The 16,429-nt window shown below is 39.6% G+C and overlaps 1 protein-coding gene across 3 annotated transcripts in view; it reads left to right on the forward strand.

The window, feature by feature from the left end:
* Nucleotides 1–16,429, forward strand: part of HECW2 (HECT, C2 and WW domain containing E3 ubiquitin protein ligase 2) — a 149,319-nt gene that overhangs the window by 81,610 nt on the left and 51,280 nt on the right. For all 3 annotated transcript variants that reach the window (XM_058839804.1, XM_058839805.1, XM_058839806.1), the window contains 6 exons: nucleotides 2,918–3,012; nucleotides 6,910–6,985; nucleotides 8,789–8,958; nucleotides 11,407–11,549; nucleotides 14,420–14,520; nucleotides 15,092–16,429. In XM_058839804.1, coding sequence (XP_058695787.1) covers nucleotides 2,918–3,012; nucleotides 6,910–6,985; nucleotides 8,789–8,958; nucleotides 11,407–11,549; nucleotides 14,420–14,520; nucleotides 15,092–16,429 — 1,923 coding nt within the window. The remainder of the gene's footprint in view (nucleotides 1–2,917; nucleotides 3,013–6,909; nucleotides 6,986–8,788; nucleotides 8,959–11,406; nucleotides 11,550–14,419; nucleotides 14,521–15,091) is intronic.

Here is a 16,429-nt window from a genome sequence, read left to right on the forward strand (position 1 = left end):
GACATTAATTTTTCCCCTGATTGAAAATTCTTTTGTGTTCTGAAACATCTTATTTTCATTAATGATACAGAAAATGGTCCAGTGGTCAGCTACAGATGTTTTTCTTTTGCTGGGTTTACTGTTCTTAACATTTTCATTAGGGATCCCATGCAAAGGAATCTCATTAACCTGTTGAGGAAGAATAAGGAGGAAAGAAATAAAAGATGTGCCAGTTTCCCCTGAAGACAACACATAAAAGCAAGGTGGCAGGAGAAATGAAAGAAACTGGGAAAACTCTGTAGGTGACACATGCTAATATGCATTTAGAGTATGGAATAGTTCAGAGTAAATGTATGTGTTAATGTAGTATTGAACTAATTTCTCAAAATATTGAAGTCCTGTTAGCAGATAATTGAACTTACTGCTGCTGAAGAAGTCTGTGTTTGTGGGGCCTTAGAACACATCTCAGCACACCACCTGTAACTACCAGGAACAGCCATAGATACTTGTTTTCAATATATCTAGAGGTCAGGAATCAATCAGTCAAGAATCAAGAAAAACCTCTTCTAATCAAGGTTTTTTTCCTGATAGCACAGCACAAGACATGTCAAAAATCTACATCCTCAGCTGCTTTGAACTTACAGGGTTCCTCTGAGATTCCTTCATCTGTTAACATTAACTGCAGTTTCTAGCTTTGTTAGCCAAGAAAAAAACCACTTTGCTGTCTCTTATACTATGAAGTGTTTGTATTGTTGCTGTGTATAAGATCCAGTCTTGTAAATCCATGTTCATTTTGACATCTGTGTGCATATGGCAGGTAGCCCATTTTTCAATTTTGTGCTGAATTTCAAGCACAGTGTCTCTTGTATTAATCCCACTGACACAGTGCTAACAGCAGATCTGCCGTTTCTCTAAATGCATGTGTGAATGAAGTGCTGTATAAAGCCCAAACTGAATCAGTGCCGCTTCTGCTGGCAAGTGAGAGAAAAAGTATCCATGTCATGTTTTAAAGTGCTCTGCTTTTTCTAATTATTTCTAGCAATAAGTTCTGAAGTTTGGTCTTTTGTTTGTTTGATTGTTTTTTTTTAATTTAGTGTGCATGCAAAGGGATTGTCCTTGATCCATTTCTTGAATCAAGCATTGTTCTATGACCAGCCATATACAGGTATTGGAAAGTACTGTACACTCATGGGAATCATTGAGAGAAACAAGTACGAGGCTGCAAAACTTGTACTATTGCATTTCAGCCTTTAGATCAATGTACCTGTCAGTGTAGTGAGAGTATTTGTCCACCATCACATTATGGATTGTCCATGGATAAGCAGCTGGTAAGTTTTCCATTGCTGGATTCTGTTGAAAAGTGATGAGCTGAGGGAAGATAGTCACAACAGGCTGGATAAACAGCAGCTCCAGAAACTATCCAAAAAATTGAGCTTTGATTGCGATAAAAGTAAATAGAAGTAAGCAATATAGTTGGAAATTGTAAGTCTTAGTGGAATAATACATTGTCTTAACCACGCCCTCATGTAGGCATAATATGTTCTCAGTGTGAATAAGAGATGCTCAGACTTGAGTTCTTGTTACTCAATATGTGCATTTTACAATGTGGAAAGTCCACTACTTGGTATAAATCCTCCCAGATTTTTCAAGTGCTGAGCCTCTGATTTTGTGTGACCTAGAAATTTTTGTTTGTCCTGAATGCAAGTATTGTTGGTATGTAAGCAGAACTGCTCAGTTCAGGAGGAAACTAACCCATAGTCGTGCCTGATAACTTCTAGGTCTGATAAACCTTTGTAGGTGATTAAAAATCCTGTCTGCATTTTGAATTTTGCTCTAAAGCTTGTGGTAAATAGAGCATGTTTTGTCTGTGTGTGTGAACTCATCTGTGAGGAGGAGGCAGTGGGCTCAGCAGCTTCTCCACCTCCTGATTCCCTGGAGGCACTGTCAGCCAGATACTTTCCTTTGAAGGGTTGTTCTGAGGTGTCTCCTCTGGAGGAAGATAGTAAATGAATGTTGATCTGTAGCTGCAGCAAATTTAAAAATAAATAATCCTTTTTGGCTGAGCAGGCTTGCAGGGTGGGTTTCTGAGTAGGGATAAGTGGGTATTTTATCTTGCAGTGATGAAATACCTCAACCCTCAAGGAATCATGCCATATATGTCTCAAAACTCTGCAGTTTTGTACTTCACTGACTACTGCCATATTGTTAAACCAAGCAGAGGAATTGAACTGCCAAGACTTTCATACACATCCTCTGTCTGAACTGACTGCTGTAATTCCTGCCTGCCTTTGGCCATTGCTGTCTGCCTGTGGCCATCTCTGTACCCAGAGGTAAAACCCTCATCAGCCTTACACAGAAAAGTTATCCCAATGGAGAAGGAAAACAGACATTCTTCCAGATAGGGAAAATCCCACAGGATCAAGGGCAGCCATAATTATAGCTGTTCTGCTTGGTTGGAAGAATGCAGAGGAACTACAGGGGCGGTCAGTTAAACATAATACTCCTTTGTTTGCAGTAAATGCAGTTTAGCAAAACAAAACTTTAATCAGTGGGACCAGAAACATGGTGCAACATTTACCTTTCCTGTTTTCTGATATATAAAATGATTCCAGCTTCCTTCAGGTATGTGTCATGTTATTCCAAAGTCCTACAGAACCATCCTAATGGGAAATGTCCAAATGTCCCAGTATGCCTTTTCCAGGGCTGATGATATAGTAGCAGAAATATAAGTTGCAGAATTAGGTAAGTTATCATTTTTGTCTTTTAAGTAGCAGTAGCAGACCCAACACGCAATGAGGATATAACCAGCAGCTCTATTTTTAATTTCCTGTTAGAGTATTTCTGAAGATAGGTCACTGAATGCTGGATCCTTTTGTTGTGTTTCTTTTGCCTAGGGTCAGTCATGAAGTGTTTAATGTGTTTTTTGTTTTCTTTCCAGCTGAAATAAAGATCTGTTTTAAATACTACCATGGTGTTAGTGGAGCCCTGCGAGCTACTACTCCATGTATCACTGTGAAAAACCCTGCTGTGATGGTGAGTTTAGTCTATTTGTTAATTGTATTTGTAGAAGATGATTTATTGATGGGTTTCATAAAATGATAGTACTGATGACAGCATTAACTGTCAGACCAACCTGTCAATGTCTCCTATTTTTACTATTGACAGCAATTATTTTTAAAAAAACATGTATTGCATTACAAAAACTATAAAACTGGGAAGTGCTTTCCATGATTTTGTATTGCTCATAATGAAATAACAGTAAAAAGTCACTGGGTTTAACTGAAATCTTTTATGCTGACAATTTGACTTTGCTTGTATTCAGTTTTTTGCTGCTTACAGTCTTCAGTAATTTAACACTGTAATAGAAATTTTTCCCACTGATTATATATATAACTTAAACCATGTCCAGTCTCTGTTTCTTCCTATTTCTTAAACATTTCCTAATATTCAGTATGAAACTGTTGCAGAGATAGCAATTGTTAATATAAATGAAACTGGACTCTTGCAAAAATTGCTGAATTCTTTGAGTGTTCATATATCATTGAAATTTGGTAATTCCCTGATTATCGAGAAGTATTGTCTTACTGTGTTTGTGTTATGAGACTTGTTTAAGTTTTAGAGGAGTTTTTTTAGTTGTTTAAGTAGTAGTGGAATAATTGTTAAAGAAGTGGCAGAAAAGGCTACCAAACTTGTACCATGGTGCTTTTGCTGCAGATAATTTATCTAACGAGTTAGCTTTTCAGCTAAGCTTCAGCAAGTTTCACAGTGCATTTGATTCGTTGATGTTAGCTGCCAAATATTTAAGATCACAGCTGTCAGGGTGGCGTCCTGACAACTGCAGCATTGAAGATGCAGTAAAGCAGAAGTTACTCAGACTGAATGGCTTTTATTCTGAACTTCTGCTTTTTCAGTGTTGTGTCTTATATACAAGTGCATGCAATGGTTATCTGACACTAAATGTGCTATACTAGGCTTTATATCTTAATATACCAACTGTGTGGGGGTGTTCTCGTAGAATTACAAACCTAGGTGATAGCATCATTTAATTTTCAGATCTTCGTCAGCTCTCACTGTGAGTAACAGTTTCACAGATGCATACAGACTCGATACTTTACAGGAGAAAATGTGTCATAGTTAATGAGCCTGACAGCTGCTGTCTTTAATGTCAATTTATAAACTGAAGGCAGTAAGGTAGTCTGATTTTGAACAAGAGGAAAAAATGCATCTCAAAGTAACCCTTGGAATGCGTTGCATGCTGCACTATAGCATTACTGAGAAGCAGAATGATTGTACTGAATGGAGAAAGCAGTTGAACTTTTGTATTTTCTTGACCTTATCATGTTATCCACCAGTAATTTTGAGGTTCATTGGACAAAAGGACATCTGAACTTCTGTCATCTAAGTATGCATTTAATGATTTGGCAGCTACCTGGAGATCTGTCTTTCAGAGTCACGGTAATTCTCGAAGGCTTATATCAGCTTTCACTGTGTAAATTTCTTTCCTTTGAAAGATAATGTAGGGTCCTGGGTATTGTTCAGAATTCACACACCTGCTGGAAAGGATAATTTTACATAAACATTTTTGTTTGCGTTAGTGCAGTGCAGACTTTCAGAAATAGTGAGCTGTCAGTTTTCCTGATGAGAATGTTGTATGACAGTTCAGATGATACTTCCTAAAAATGTCATACTGGCTTAGTTATGTGTAAGTAAACCTATTGTTAAACATTCAAACCTCGCTGCATTTCCATGGCTTTGGTGTTGAGCTTAAGCACTGTGCAGTAGAGATCACTGGGTTCTCTGGGTACTGGTTCTGTCTGTTCCTAGAGAAATGCTGTTTGAGGAAATGGTAAGAAAATCATGGTGTGCTCACTCGCCTTTCTAATGATACAATAAAATTCCTTGCTTACTGGATTTTCTCATACTGATGGTGTAGTTCAGTCCATCGTATTTTGGATAAGCAGCTAACATTCTATTGTGTTACTTTGTCTTAGGGGAAATAGAAGGCCTGGTGGAGCATTCAGAAACACTGTGTTATACCAGATGACATGGCCTTTGTGCAGCAATACTTATGTGTGTGTGTGTGTGTGTGTGTGTACTGGGATGAAATTTTTCACTTGGCTCAGAAGGATTGAAACTGCTGTTCAGGTCATAATGGAACAGGACGAGGTTATATAGAAAAGTTATGGAAGTGCTAAGGAACACTGCCACCATTCATGTTGCTATAGATGAATTGTGGGCAAATTCTATTTACCATTACATGAGGTTATGATTAGCAATAAATTTTTTTTTATTTGAATGGAGTCTGACTTGTAGCAGAAAAATAGGTATAGAATGGGGAAGGCCTTTTTGTTTATTAAGAGTAACATTTTTAACAAGGAAAACTGTGTGTGCTGAAATAAGTCCAAAAGAGGAAACTGGAATACGCAGCATTCCTGTGGCCTTGCCTGAACAGCACCACTGTCACAGTGGGATGCACCCCTCACTGCTTCCATGGTATCTGTCTGTAGACAAGGGGACACTGATCCAGCTGGAATTAACCCATTGCTTTTGATGCCTTCATAATTTTGCTACCAACTGTCGCTGCTTATGCATCCAGATAAAATCATTGGCATAATAAAGTCATGCTGGGTGGAAAAGGGATAGTTCTGAGCACTCTGGCAAGGCTCATCTTGCCCTGAGAGGTGGGAAGTGCGCCTGAAGCCAGCAGTGAGGGAAGGGAATGGACTGGCTGATGAGTGGCAGCGTGTCCTCTCACAAGACCGCTGAGGCCCACAGGGATGTCAGGCCCCAACACCATGGCTGTTTCTTCATCACTTTGGAGAAATCCACACATTTGCTAATGCCCATGAGATTCCAATGTGCTTGCTGATCATCGTGGGAAGTATTTGAAATTATATTATTAAGTAGCTTAAAGCAGTATAAAAAGGAATGATTGTGTGTTTGATGAATACAAAGCGGCTTCCCTGTGGCTCCAGAGTCATTTATCCATCTGGTGACTTCAAACCACTGCTCAGCTGCTCAGGGCTGCCTCAGTCCATCTATGCACACAGGTGTGCCCATTTTTATTCAGCTTATTTGCATCATTCAATGCATCAGGCCCTGTTCTATCACTGGTATTAGTCCTTAGTCCTGTATTTGCCTCAAGTTTTTTCTGTGTCACCTCTCCTGCCTGGGAGCGAGAGCAGTGCCTGCCCGGGGAACCATTTGTCTTCAAAGATCTCTCCATTGATGCCTCTGTGATGGATTATTCGGCTGGATGCACATCTCCTCTGTCTTTAAAGACAAATCCTTCTGCTAGTTGAAAGAGACAGACATTAATACATGAGAAACATTTTATTCTGAAGTAGTGCTTTACCTAATGAGGGATTTCGGTAGAAACCAAACCTCAAAATCTGTGAAGCATAAGCTTTTAGGCCACATTTATATTTAGATGTCTGATGCGCTTTTCTGTTTAAAAGGAGCTTTTGTTAATAGAGCTGAAAGCTTTTTTAGTCTCTCTTTGATCTCTTTGCTTTTTTTTTGTTGCACACTAAATTATCTATTTGTGGAAAGTGACAAAAGTTACATATGCTGTCACTGGACAGCTGAGTGCTTTGATGTGTATTACAAATCCATACTGTTTGTTATTTTACAAAAGGGAAAGCTGTAAAAGATACAGGTTTTCTCTGATTAATATTGTCTGCATGTGTATTAGCCTATACATGTTCTGTTTGGAAGATTTGGGCTACTGGTGTATTAGCACTGTGTGACATAAATAATAGATATTTTGCTGTAAACTAATGCTGTGGCTGAGACTGTCTGTGGTAATAGGCAGTATTTGGTCAGACCTTCCTGAGCATAGTACCTTAAAATTGTGTTTTCATCCCCAGGCATGTACAAAGCAGATGAAAATTTCTGTGGTATTGTTCTTTTTTTTTTTCTCCTTTTCAGATGGGAGTAGAAGGCACAGATGAAGGTGCTTCTGGAGCTCAGCACTCTAGGAAGTTGGTCAGCTTTACCCTATCAGGTAAAAAACAACACTTCTCTGTGTTTTACAAATTATTGTTTAAAAAAAATGTAAGTTGCTGTTCTAAATAACATCAAAGATGGAATGCTTTTCTTCATTAGCCTCTGTAGGAGCACACTCTAGTGGCTTGAAAGATGTCATTTCTTTAGTACTTCTGTTTGTTGAAAGCCAGCCAGAATCATGGATCTCCAGGAGTGAAAGAAATGGATTTGTTATATCCCAGAATGAAAAATTTAGGGAAATTTCCACTTTGCACAAGGGACAGTTCCTCTCAGATTGAAGAGTGGAAAACAACTTCTAACTAAAATGCGGTCTGGCTCCATCACTTTGAAAAAAGCAATAGCTGCAAATGGTGGTTTATAAAGGGAAAAAAAATTCACTTGTGACAGAGCTAAGCTGTCACTACAGTGAAATAGCTGTAGGGGTGCAGTCTACCAGCTTCACTTGTTTTGATTAGCGCTTTTTTCCAGGGAAATCTTGTGTGAGACAGAAGTGCGTTCAGCTTGAGCAAAGGCAGATGAAATTTGCTTTTGAATCTTGAAGAGTTGACAATAAAAATGTGTAGAGATTGTAGAGGTAGAGGAGAAAAATTCCACTGCTTTTTGAAGTGGCCTTTCAGCAGTTACCTGAGATAGAGCTGATAGGTTGTACAGACTCACATAGCGGACTGCACAAGTAATTGCTTTGTGAATCTGAAAAACCTGTTTTGTTTAATATACAGTTGTGATTCTGCCTGAGGAGTCCCATGAAATCATTTTGAAAGGTGTATTGACTGATATATGTGACATACGTAACATATGTCCTGTAATGTTTTTAGGTTGTTCATTTGCACATGACATTTTATTTCATCGTGTTTCTACTGTGTGGCTTAATTCTGAATATGGTGTAGGATCCTTTTTTTTACCAAATCCACAGGCATGGCATTTAATTTTAGAGCAGTGAATTCTGCCTGCATGTATAAATGATATGTGCCAGTTGCATTGCTGCATGCAGCATACTGAGGTACTTAATGGAAAATACACAAGTCTTATGCTTCAGCAAACCTACAGAGAAAAAAAGAAATATTTCACAGTTAAGTTTAGAATATAATAATATATAAAAAAGTACCTCTTTATTTTTGTTGCTGAAGCTTGCACTATTGTTGAAGTCCTTAGTAATGACAATACTCTCCTGAGGAAGTTATTATTTATTATTCTAAGTTGCGAGGGCTGCAGTACTGAGGTTTCTCTAGGAAGAAAAAAGCCTTTTCAGAAAATTTTGCCTCCTTTTATGTGAGATGGATTATCTGCTCTGTTCTGAGAAAATTGCATCATAGTCCAGAGCAGACTTGGGAAGTTACATTTATCAAAGACTGAACTTCTGGAAGGTGTCTGTTCACTGCATTACCTCCCATACAATTTTTTATCTCCTCTTTTCATCCAGAAACAAAACAAGTACTGTGATTAATTTTGGGATGTTTTTGTTGGGGTTTCTTTTCTTTCTTTGAGTGGAAATACCTTAAATACCTTACTGAGAAAAGCATTTGTAGGTTAGCTACAAGTTTATGCTTTTTGTTTTACAAATAACTGGAGGCTCAAATGTAAATGAGGATGTTGATACCTTTCTTCCTTATATTCTTTTGGGAAAACACTTGATTTCCTGCTGTACATTGGATCCAGTTAATGTGTGAGTACTTTTAAGTTGCTTTATTTAGTAATCTATGGTGAATTGATTTCCTGGGTAATATTTTAGGAATACACTACTTTGTGAACTAGCTTTAATTTACTCAGTTCCTTTTTCCTTCCTTCTTGTTTTGCTTTATAGATATTAGAGCAGCTGGACTTAAAAAAGGCATGTTCTTCAATCCTGATCCTTATCTAAAGATGTCCATTCAGCCAGGCAAGAAAAGTACATTTCCTACATTTGCTCACCATGGCCAGGAAAGAAGGTCGACTATCATCAGTAACACAACTAATCCTGTTTGGCACAGAGAGGTAATGTATCCCTTTTGAGAGCTGTCTGCCTGCTGATGCAGTGTACCAGGCTTGCATTTTCTCCTCATGCATTAGTCCTCTGAAAGCTGTGAGCTTATTTTGTAGCTAGTTATTTAAAGTGACACAGAAATTTTAGTAATTTTAGGAACCTTGTTGGTGGATAGAAACAGTTTTCATCTGCATATTAAAGCTGGGTATTTAAGCTGTTGGCAGGTTTTCGTTCCCTTCTGTGCTAAAAAAAGGCTGAACCCACTTAACCACCGTGTCGATTCCTCGAAATTGCAAAAATAAATTAATTAAGGTTGGATTGTATGTTGTGAGAAGACTCTTTTTAAAGAGAAGTTACACTACATGAACATTTATGCCCAGTTATTGCAACAACCATTCATTTAGAAATGGTACTTTCATGGTGTGTAGCAGGTGACAAATTTTCAGTTTTGTCAGGCTGAGGGGGAGCAAGTTACACTATGCAGGAAGGAAAACCCAGGAAGGTGTTAGAGCACCGCTCAGCAAGGGGGGAAAACAGGTAATCTAGCAGAAGCCAATTTGCCAAACGTGTTTGTGTTGGGTAAACTGTGCAGATCCCATGGAAGGAATTCAGTCCCACAACTGTCGTTGAATTCAGGAGAGCCATGTCTGGGTTTCTGAAGATAAATGTTTATGTGGCAAAGTGAAACTGCTGACACACATCCATAGCCCTTTCAGGACTGGCAAGCCTGTACTGTGGTGAATGTTAATGTATTCTGTAGGAAGATGAAAACTGAGTAGGCTTTTGGAAATGTTTCCACAAATCATAAAGCAAACAAGCAGTAAAGCACAACTGGGCAGGGTCAGTATTAGCACTGCCCTGGGGTGCTGGGTTGTGGGAAAGACTGTAGATGTGAACAGTCTTAAAATCTTTTTAAAAATTGAAGTTTTGATCTCTAAACTGATTCTCCAATTTTCTGTTTGTCTGTCCATCTATCCAGTAGACAGAAAGAAAATCTACTCCTTTTTTCCCCCTCCCTTTTTTTCTCCTCCAGTTCTCCTTGGCTTTGAAGCTTATTAGAAAGAGATAATGTTCACTGGTGCACACATTGTATCAGCTTGCTTTAGCTGCTGGATCTTCCCTGTAGCAATGCTCTGACAACAGCAGTTATGATCCCATTACATATTCCGTCCTAGTGGTGCAGAATTGATCCTGTTCTACATCTAATACTTTCTGCAAAGTAATTTGCAATATTATAGCAAACTGAGAGTGGCAAGTTTTAAAGTTCTGTTTATCAGAGGAACCCAGTTGTGACAGTTGCCCAGCATGAGGAAGGGATTTTATTCCTGACCCAGTTTAATTGGTTTTTTTGAAGATGTTTATGTGATGCCTACAGCTGAACTGAAGAGCTGTTTCTCCTATTGTTCATTGTTCAGTATATCTTTGGCTACCTAACCACATGTGTATTAGGCATTGTGCACAGGTTGTGGTTTGCTCAGAGGTCTTAAAGGTGGCAGATGGTAAAAGTATAACCAGATGACCTTGTTTTTTTCTGAATAGGTTATGCCATACTTTGCTTGTTTATTTGGAATATCTTAAAATCTAGATGACAAATACAAATTTTGGATTCCTAAGCTTGTTTTCCTAAGGGAATTTTTCATCACACTGTATGTATGTATGTGTGTGTGTGTATCTGCCAACATGTTTACTTAACATTTGCCCTGTACCACTTCTGATCTAAGAGATCTAAGAGATGAAGTACTCAAAATGCACGAAAATGAAAGCTGTAGAGAGTAACTGTGTTAATGTTCCCATGTAGGGAAAGCTGGAAGAATGATTTTACCAAATATCAAGAAATCTTCTGTAAATTAGCACCATATTGTTAAAAGGCCCCAAGTGTGGGAAAGGTTCTCTTGGAGTTCGCTGAGATGTGTCAATGCTGGGGCAAACCTCCATAGAAAATTCTCCTCCTCTAGTAATGCTGCTCCTGAATACACATTGCCCTTTTGACTTCCTGTCGTGCATACAAAACATGAATGCAAAGCATGGTATTGGGAGAGAAATTCTTCTGAGCACAGTCTGGAGTGAGACACTTCCTTCCTTCCTCCCGCACTGACCTGTCAGAGTGCAGCAAGGATTCCTTCTCTTTTTGCTTTCCCCTATGCAAATAGGAGCAAGCAGTAGGATACATAGTATTTTGCTTTCTGACCCTGAAAACTAGACCCTGAAAGTGCTTTTATCAGGTGCAATTTCTTACTGAGAGTTCTTTTCAAGGAACAGTGAAAGAGAATGGGGAACAGTAAAAAGCTACTTACATATGCAAAAATTCATTAATAAATGACGTTGTTATATTTTGCCATGTGGAAACTGCTGTCATCAGTCATTACTTTTAGAGTTCGCTGCACATTAATAGTAATTAAGTACATTCTTTCTGAATAGAGGTGTATTGATATGGTGTCAAATATGTTCTTTCCTTCCAGAAATATTCTTTTGTTGCACTTCTAACAGATGTCCTGGAAATTGAGGTTAAAGACAAATTTGCCAAGAGTCGTCCAATCATCAAGCGCTTCCTTGGGAAGTTAACCATACCTGTTCAGAGACTATTGGAGAGACATGCAATTGGGTAAATGAATACATTCTTAATGCTAACTTGTGTTCAGCAGGAAGACTCAGCATCTAGGATACTGAGGGCAAAGGGCAGCCTTTCTGGCTTATTGGTACAGACTAGAAAATTTTTGCTACATCTGTACTAAGAAATATATTGTAATTGTAATAGCTTTATTGCCTGACTGGAAAATGGCAATGTTTCTAGCCTGGTCCTGAATACATGTACCCATGTTTGTGTTGATGTGTGTCTATCTGTTTTTCAGCTTAATTTCTTTACATGAAAAAAATGCTATTCACAAGAAACATTATCCTCTGGCTAGCTAGTCAAGAAGCAAGGCATTATCACACTACTTCATGGTTGTGTGCAAATCTCTTAGAAGAAGCAGATATAACTGACTGACTTCTTGAACAGCTGAAGTCTTTTTAATTGTCAGTTCAGTAATCAGAGATTTAATATCCCTTCAGTGAATTGGCCAGTCCTGCAAGGCTGTGACTCCTTATTTTTCAGAGTGCTTCTAGTACTACACAGTTTAAATTGCCTGTCGTTATGAATAGCTCACTGATGGAAGTAAATGTCTCAGTCAAAATTCACCTGTTGTGCATGCCTTTTGTTAAGGCCTGGCCTCAAAGTTTGCTAAAGTTAATGTGTCTCCATTGACTTAAGCCACTGAATTAGGCCCATGTGGAATTATGGTGAAATTAAACGTGTATTTTCTTCTTTAAAGCTGAAGGGAATGGCACTGTCATCACACTTATACAAACTGGCCTCCTTTTTCACAGATATTCCCCTCAAAGTAACAAGTTGCATAAGGGGAGAAAATCAAACTCAATTTGAAAACAGTTTTCAGCTTTACATTTTCAAAGTGGTGTCTGCATTGGTAAGTAAAGGAAGAATAAAATTGTAGAGTAGCTTAAAATTTTGGTAATACCTTCTGACACAGAATTTGTTAAAAAACATTTTTTTAAAAAACCTGTCCATTTGCTTTGTAGTGGTATCCAAGAACAGTGCAGGTATATGCACAATATAACTTTTCGAAAAAGTGCCTCACCTTGTGCCTCACCTTGTGTTTCAACAAATTGTGTTTGGTTGAACAAGCAGCTTTTTCTAATAAATTTGCACACTCCTATACACTCAAAAATAGCACCATGATACAGGCTAGTTTCAAAACCTAGAGCAGGGTGTTTATTTCCTTGCTAAGCACCAAAATGTTTTTCTGCTCTGGGATCTCTGGTGCTGTGATTTCTGGAAATTGCCAGTTTGCTGTGTTCATCAGTTCTCACCTCTGTTTTTTCAAACCATTAATCTGGAACACTTTTCCTGTTTTCTTCTCCATATTTCAATTCTATATATTTGATATATAAAATATTTTCAGAAAAGGAGAGGCAGTGTAAGAAATTAGTATTAAGAATATGGATATTTGGTTGGTTTGCCATACTGCTGTTGGAACTGACATTAAATCTGTTTTGCCTCTTCATCTGTAATATACCTGTCCATTTTCAGTTTTTGTGTAAAGACAGACAGTATTTCACCAAAGGTTTTGCAAGGTAAAGTAGTGGTTAATGTAGATGTGAAGTAAAAATCTATCAAATACACAATTAACTGCTAATGCTCATGCTTTTTTGGTTTTTTTGGGATTTTTGGGTTTTTTTGGGGGTCAAGCAAGTATAACACCATCATTTTAGTGATGTCAAGGATGATTATTAAGGAACGAAAAGGTGAAATCCAGAACCAGCCACTTTCAGATAAATTCTGCCCCACTTTTAGCTGTAGTCAGGGCTCACAAGTTTGTGTAATGAAATGGCCAGTGGCTTTTAATTTCCTGGAAAACATGATAAATGAGATGAGAATCATCTACAATTGATTTGGCTGAATACAGAGAAGGCATTATGCATGACATGGCTTTCTCTATTCTTGAATGGCCTGGAGTAATATAAAACTTATGTAAAAACTGGAAACCTCAGATACCTAACTGATGAATTGTACTTGGAGTACAGAGTGAAGAGTCTGTGACAGGTCCTGGAGACGCTACTGCAGAGATTTGGTATCATGTGAGCTACAGAGCAGCATGGAAAGGGGAGGCTGCTTGTCCACTCAGGGCTTTTTTTTTCCTAAAAGTTTATGCAAACTACTGCAGCTTATTTCACTAATAACTGCTTTTGGTTTATTTTATTTTATGAATGCTCTCAGCAAAGGAGAGATGTTTGTACCAGTATAAAGTTATTTGCATAAATAACAATAATTTCCTGTGGAGGTCATTAGTATCTCCCTCTTCTTCCTTCAGCTGTCCCAGCTGTGCTGAGGGGAGCTGGGGCTGTGAATTCTGGCTGTGCCTAAATTAAAACATACAGCCTGGAATCTGATCCAAAGTCTCAAGCTGATACAAGTGTCTAATCTAGTCTGAGCCCCACTGAATTCAGTAACTCTTAAGAACGTATTTAAAGATAAATCCAAGCATTAATAGCTTTTCTTAATCAGAATGTAGAAGTGCTTTCTTGAAGTGAAAAATGATGAAGTAACTATTTATGACTTTTGTACATAGTAAAAACCACAAGGGGGCAGAAAGGTTTTGTTAATTATTAAACACTTGTATTGGGGGAAAGAGGTGGTTAGGAGAGAGGGATCTTTGCAGTTTGATGTGTTTTGAACTGAAGATGTCTAGTGATGTATAAGAATTTGTGGGGCACCATCTGTATTTGGAATTGATCAAACATAGTTTTTTAAGCTGCTTTGTCTGTTAACTAAAGGTATTTTAAACCATTGTTGGTGCTTGTGCTTTTCCATACAAACCGAAGTATGTGGCCAATTTTAAGACCATAATATAAATTACATACTGAAAACATGAAACCTGCAAAAATTTTTAAAACCTAATATTTTTGATTTTGCAGAGACCAGGTTCTCAGCTATAATCTTGGCAGAAGGCTTCCAGCTGATCATGTTAGTGGGTATCTCCAATTCAAAGTGGAAATTACATCTTCTGTTCATGAAGGTGAGAATTTGTCGATCATCTGGATCTCCAGATAGTCGTATGAAGAGAGTTTCTAAGTATTTCTTTGTCTAGGCTTTTCTGTTGTTGAGGACATAAAATACCTTCTCATTCATGTGTGGTCCCCCCACTACAGATTTTTTCTATTGAGATTCAAAATTTAGATATGGCAGGTGCTGACTTGGAGATGGCAGTTCCCAAACCACCAACACTTAGCATATTGTTTTTTATTTTCTTTCTAAACAAATCTGCTTATGATGCTCATTTTATGCATTTTATGCTTGGCACTGCTCTGTCCTTTGAAAGCAAAATGGGAATCCTTTAAAGTCATACTGCACACCTCTTAGTTTTTCTATATCCTACAAAACAGTACAGACTTATATGGAGAAAATTCTGTAACTGCTGTTCCAACACGGTAGATGCCTCTGTTATTTTGATTAAAGTTTCTTCCCTTAGTTTTTTGATTGAAGTAAGCAAACATCTTCAAGGATGTGTATTTTTATATAATTCAAGTAGAACGAACCATGTATTGCTGGTGCTCTGTGTTTCATGTTCAGTCTTTCTGTCTCTGCAGATGCTTCACCAGAAACAGTTGGCACTTTGCTAGGAACCAGCTCTGTAAATGGAGACTTGGGGAGCCCCTCTGATGATGAGGACATGCCAGCAGGACATCATGATACATCCACGGTGTGTTCCAATGGCCCAGTCTTTGAGGAATCTTCTGGAGACACAATCCTGAGACACTCTTTAAGGACTAGTAGGACTTTGGAGACAGACCAGGATGAGCTGACCTCTGGTGCTTCAAGATCATCCCCTCCCAGAGGTCGCCAGGACTCACTAAATGACTATCTCGATGCAATAGAACACAACAACCATCCCAGACCAGGGACATCTGCCTGTGGTGACCGTCCACGAGGAGCCTCCCCAAAACTGAGGAGTAGCTTCCCTACTGACACAAGACTTAATGCTATGCTTCACATTGACTCGGATGAAGAGGAGCACGAGCTGCATCAAGACCTGGGTTTTCCATCTTCTTTGGAAGATGATGGTGGTTTAGTAATGCTCAATGGTGCTACCAGAAATGTCGAAAGAAATGAAGTAAGTTCCTTGTCAGATCAGGTAATGCCAGGACCTGCAGAGAATGAAAGGGTTTCAGCCTCTGATGCTCCTTTGCCATCAACTGATGACCAGCAAGATTCTCTCCCGGAGCTTCCCCCTCCAGAGGAAGGAGGCGAAAGCCTGCAGGGTTCTCAGGCTGAAGCCCCAGCAGAGCAGGCTGGCAGCGAGTCCTCTGCCCCTCCGGAGGCAGAGCAGCCTCCCGGCAGTGCAGACACGGGAGCTGCTGAAGCTGCAGGTGGGAGCAGACGGGGCGTCAGCGAGACGGAGTCCACTGACCAAGGCTCGGAGCCTTCGCAGCTGTCGTCAGAGACGGAGCAGAGCGACCCGGCTCGCACCGAGAGCGTCAGCGAGGCCAGCACCCGGCCCGAGGGGGAGAGCGACGCCGAGGGGGCCGACAGCTCCTGCAACGAGAGCGCGACGGTGCGGCGCTCCTCCGTGGAAGTGCGCTGCTCCTCCTGCGAGAGCACCAGGTTTCCCGAGACTCCAGCCTTTTCTTCCCAGGAGGAAGAGGAGGGAGCCTGTGCCCCCGAGGCAGCGGCGGCGGAGCCGGGTGCTGAAGCACAGGACTCTGCGAGTGCTGCTGGTTCTCTGCCGGCCGTGCAGTTACCTCAGGAGGAGGCACAGGAGGCTGAGGCAGGTGAGCTGCAAGACCAAGAGGAAGCAGAAGAAATCTGGCAAAGAAGAAGAAGCCTGCAGGCAGCAGCTGCCCAGAGCCAGTCTCAGGATGAAGAAATTGAAGGAGCACAGGCAGCTTGTGAGGGTGCCACAGCGCAGCTTGAAGGAGCTACTGGAG

Source organism: Poecile atricapillus, chromosome 5, assembly GCF_030490865.1.
Source record: "Poecile atricapillus isolate bPoeAtr1 chromosome 5, bPoeAtr1.hap1, whole genome shotgun sequence".
NCBI lineage: Eukaryota > Metazoa > Chordata > Aves > Passeriformes > Paridae > Poecile > Poecile atricapillus.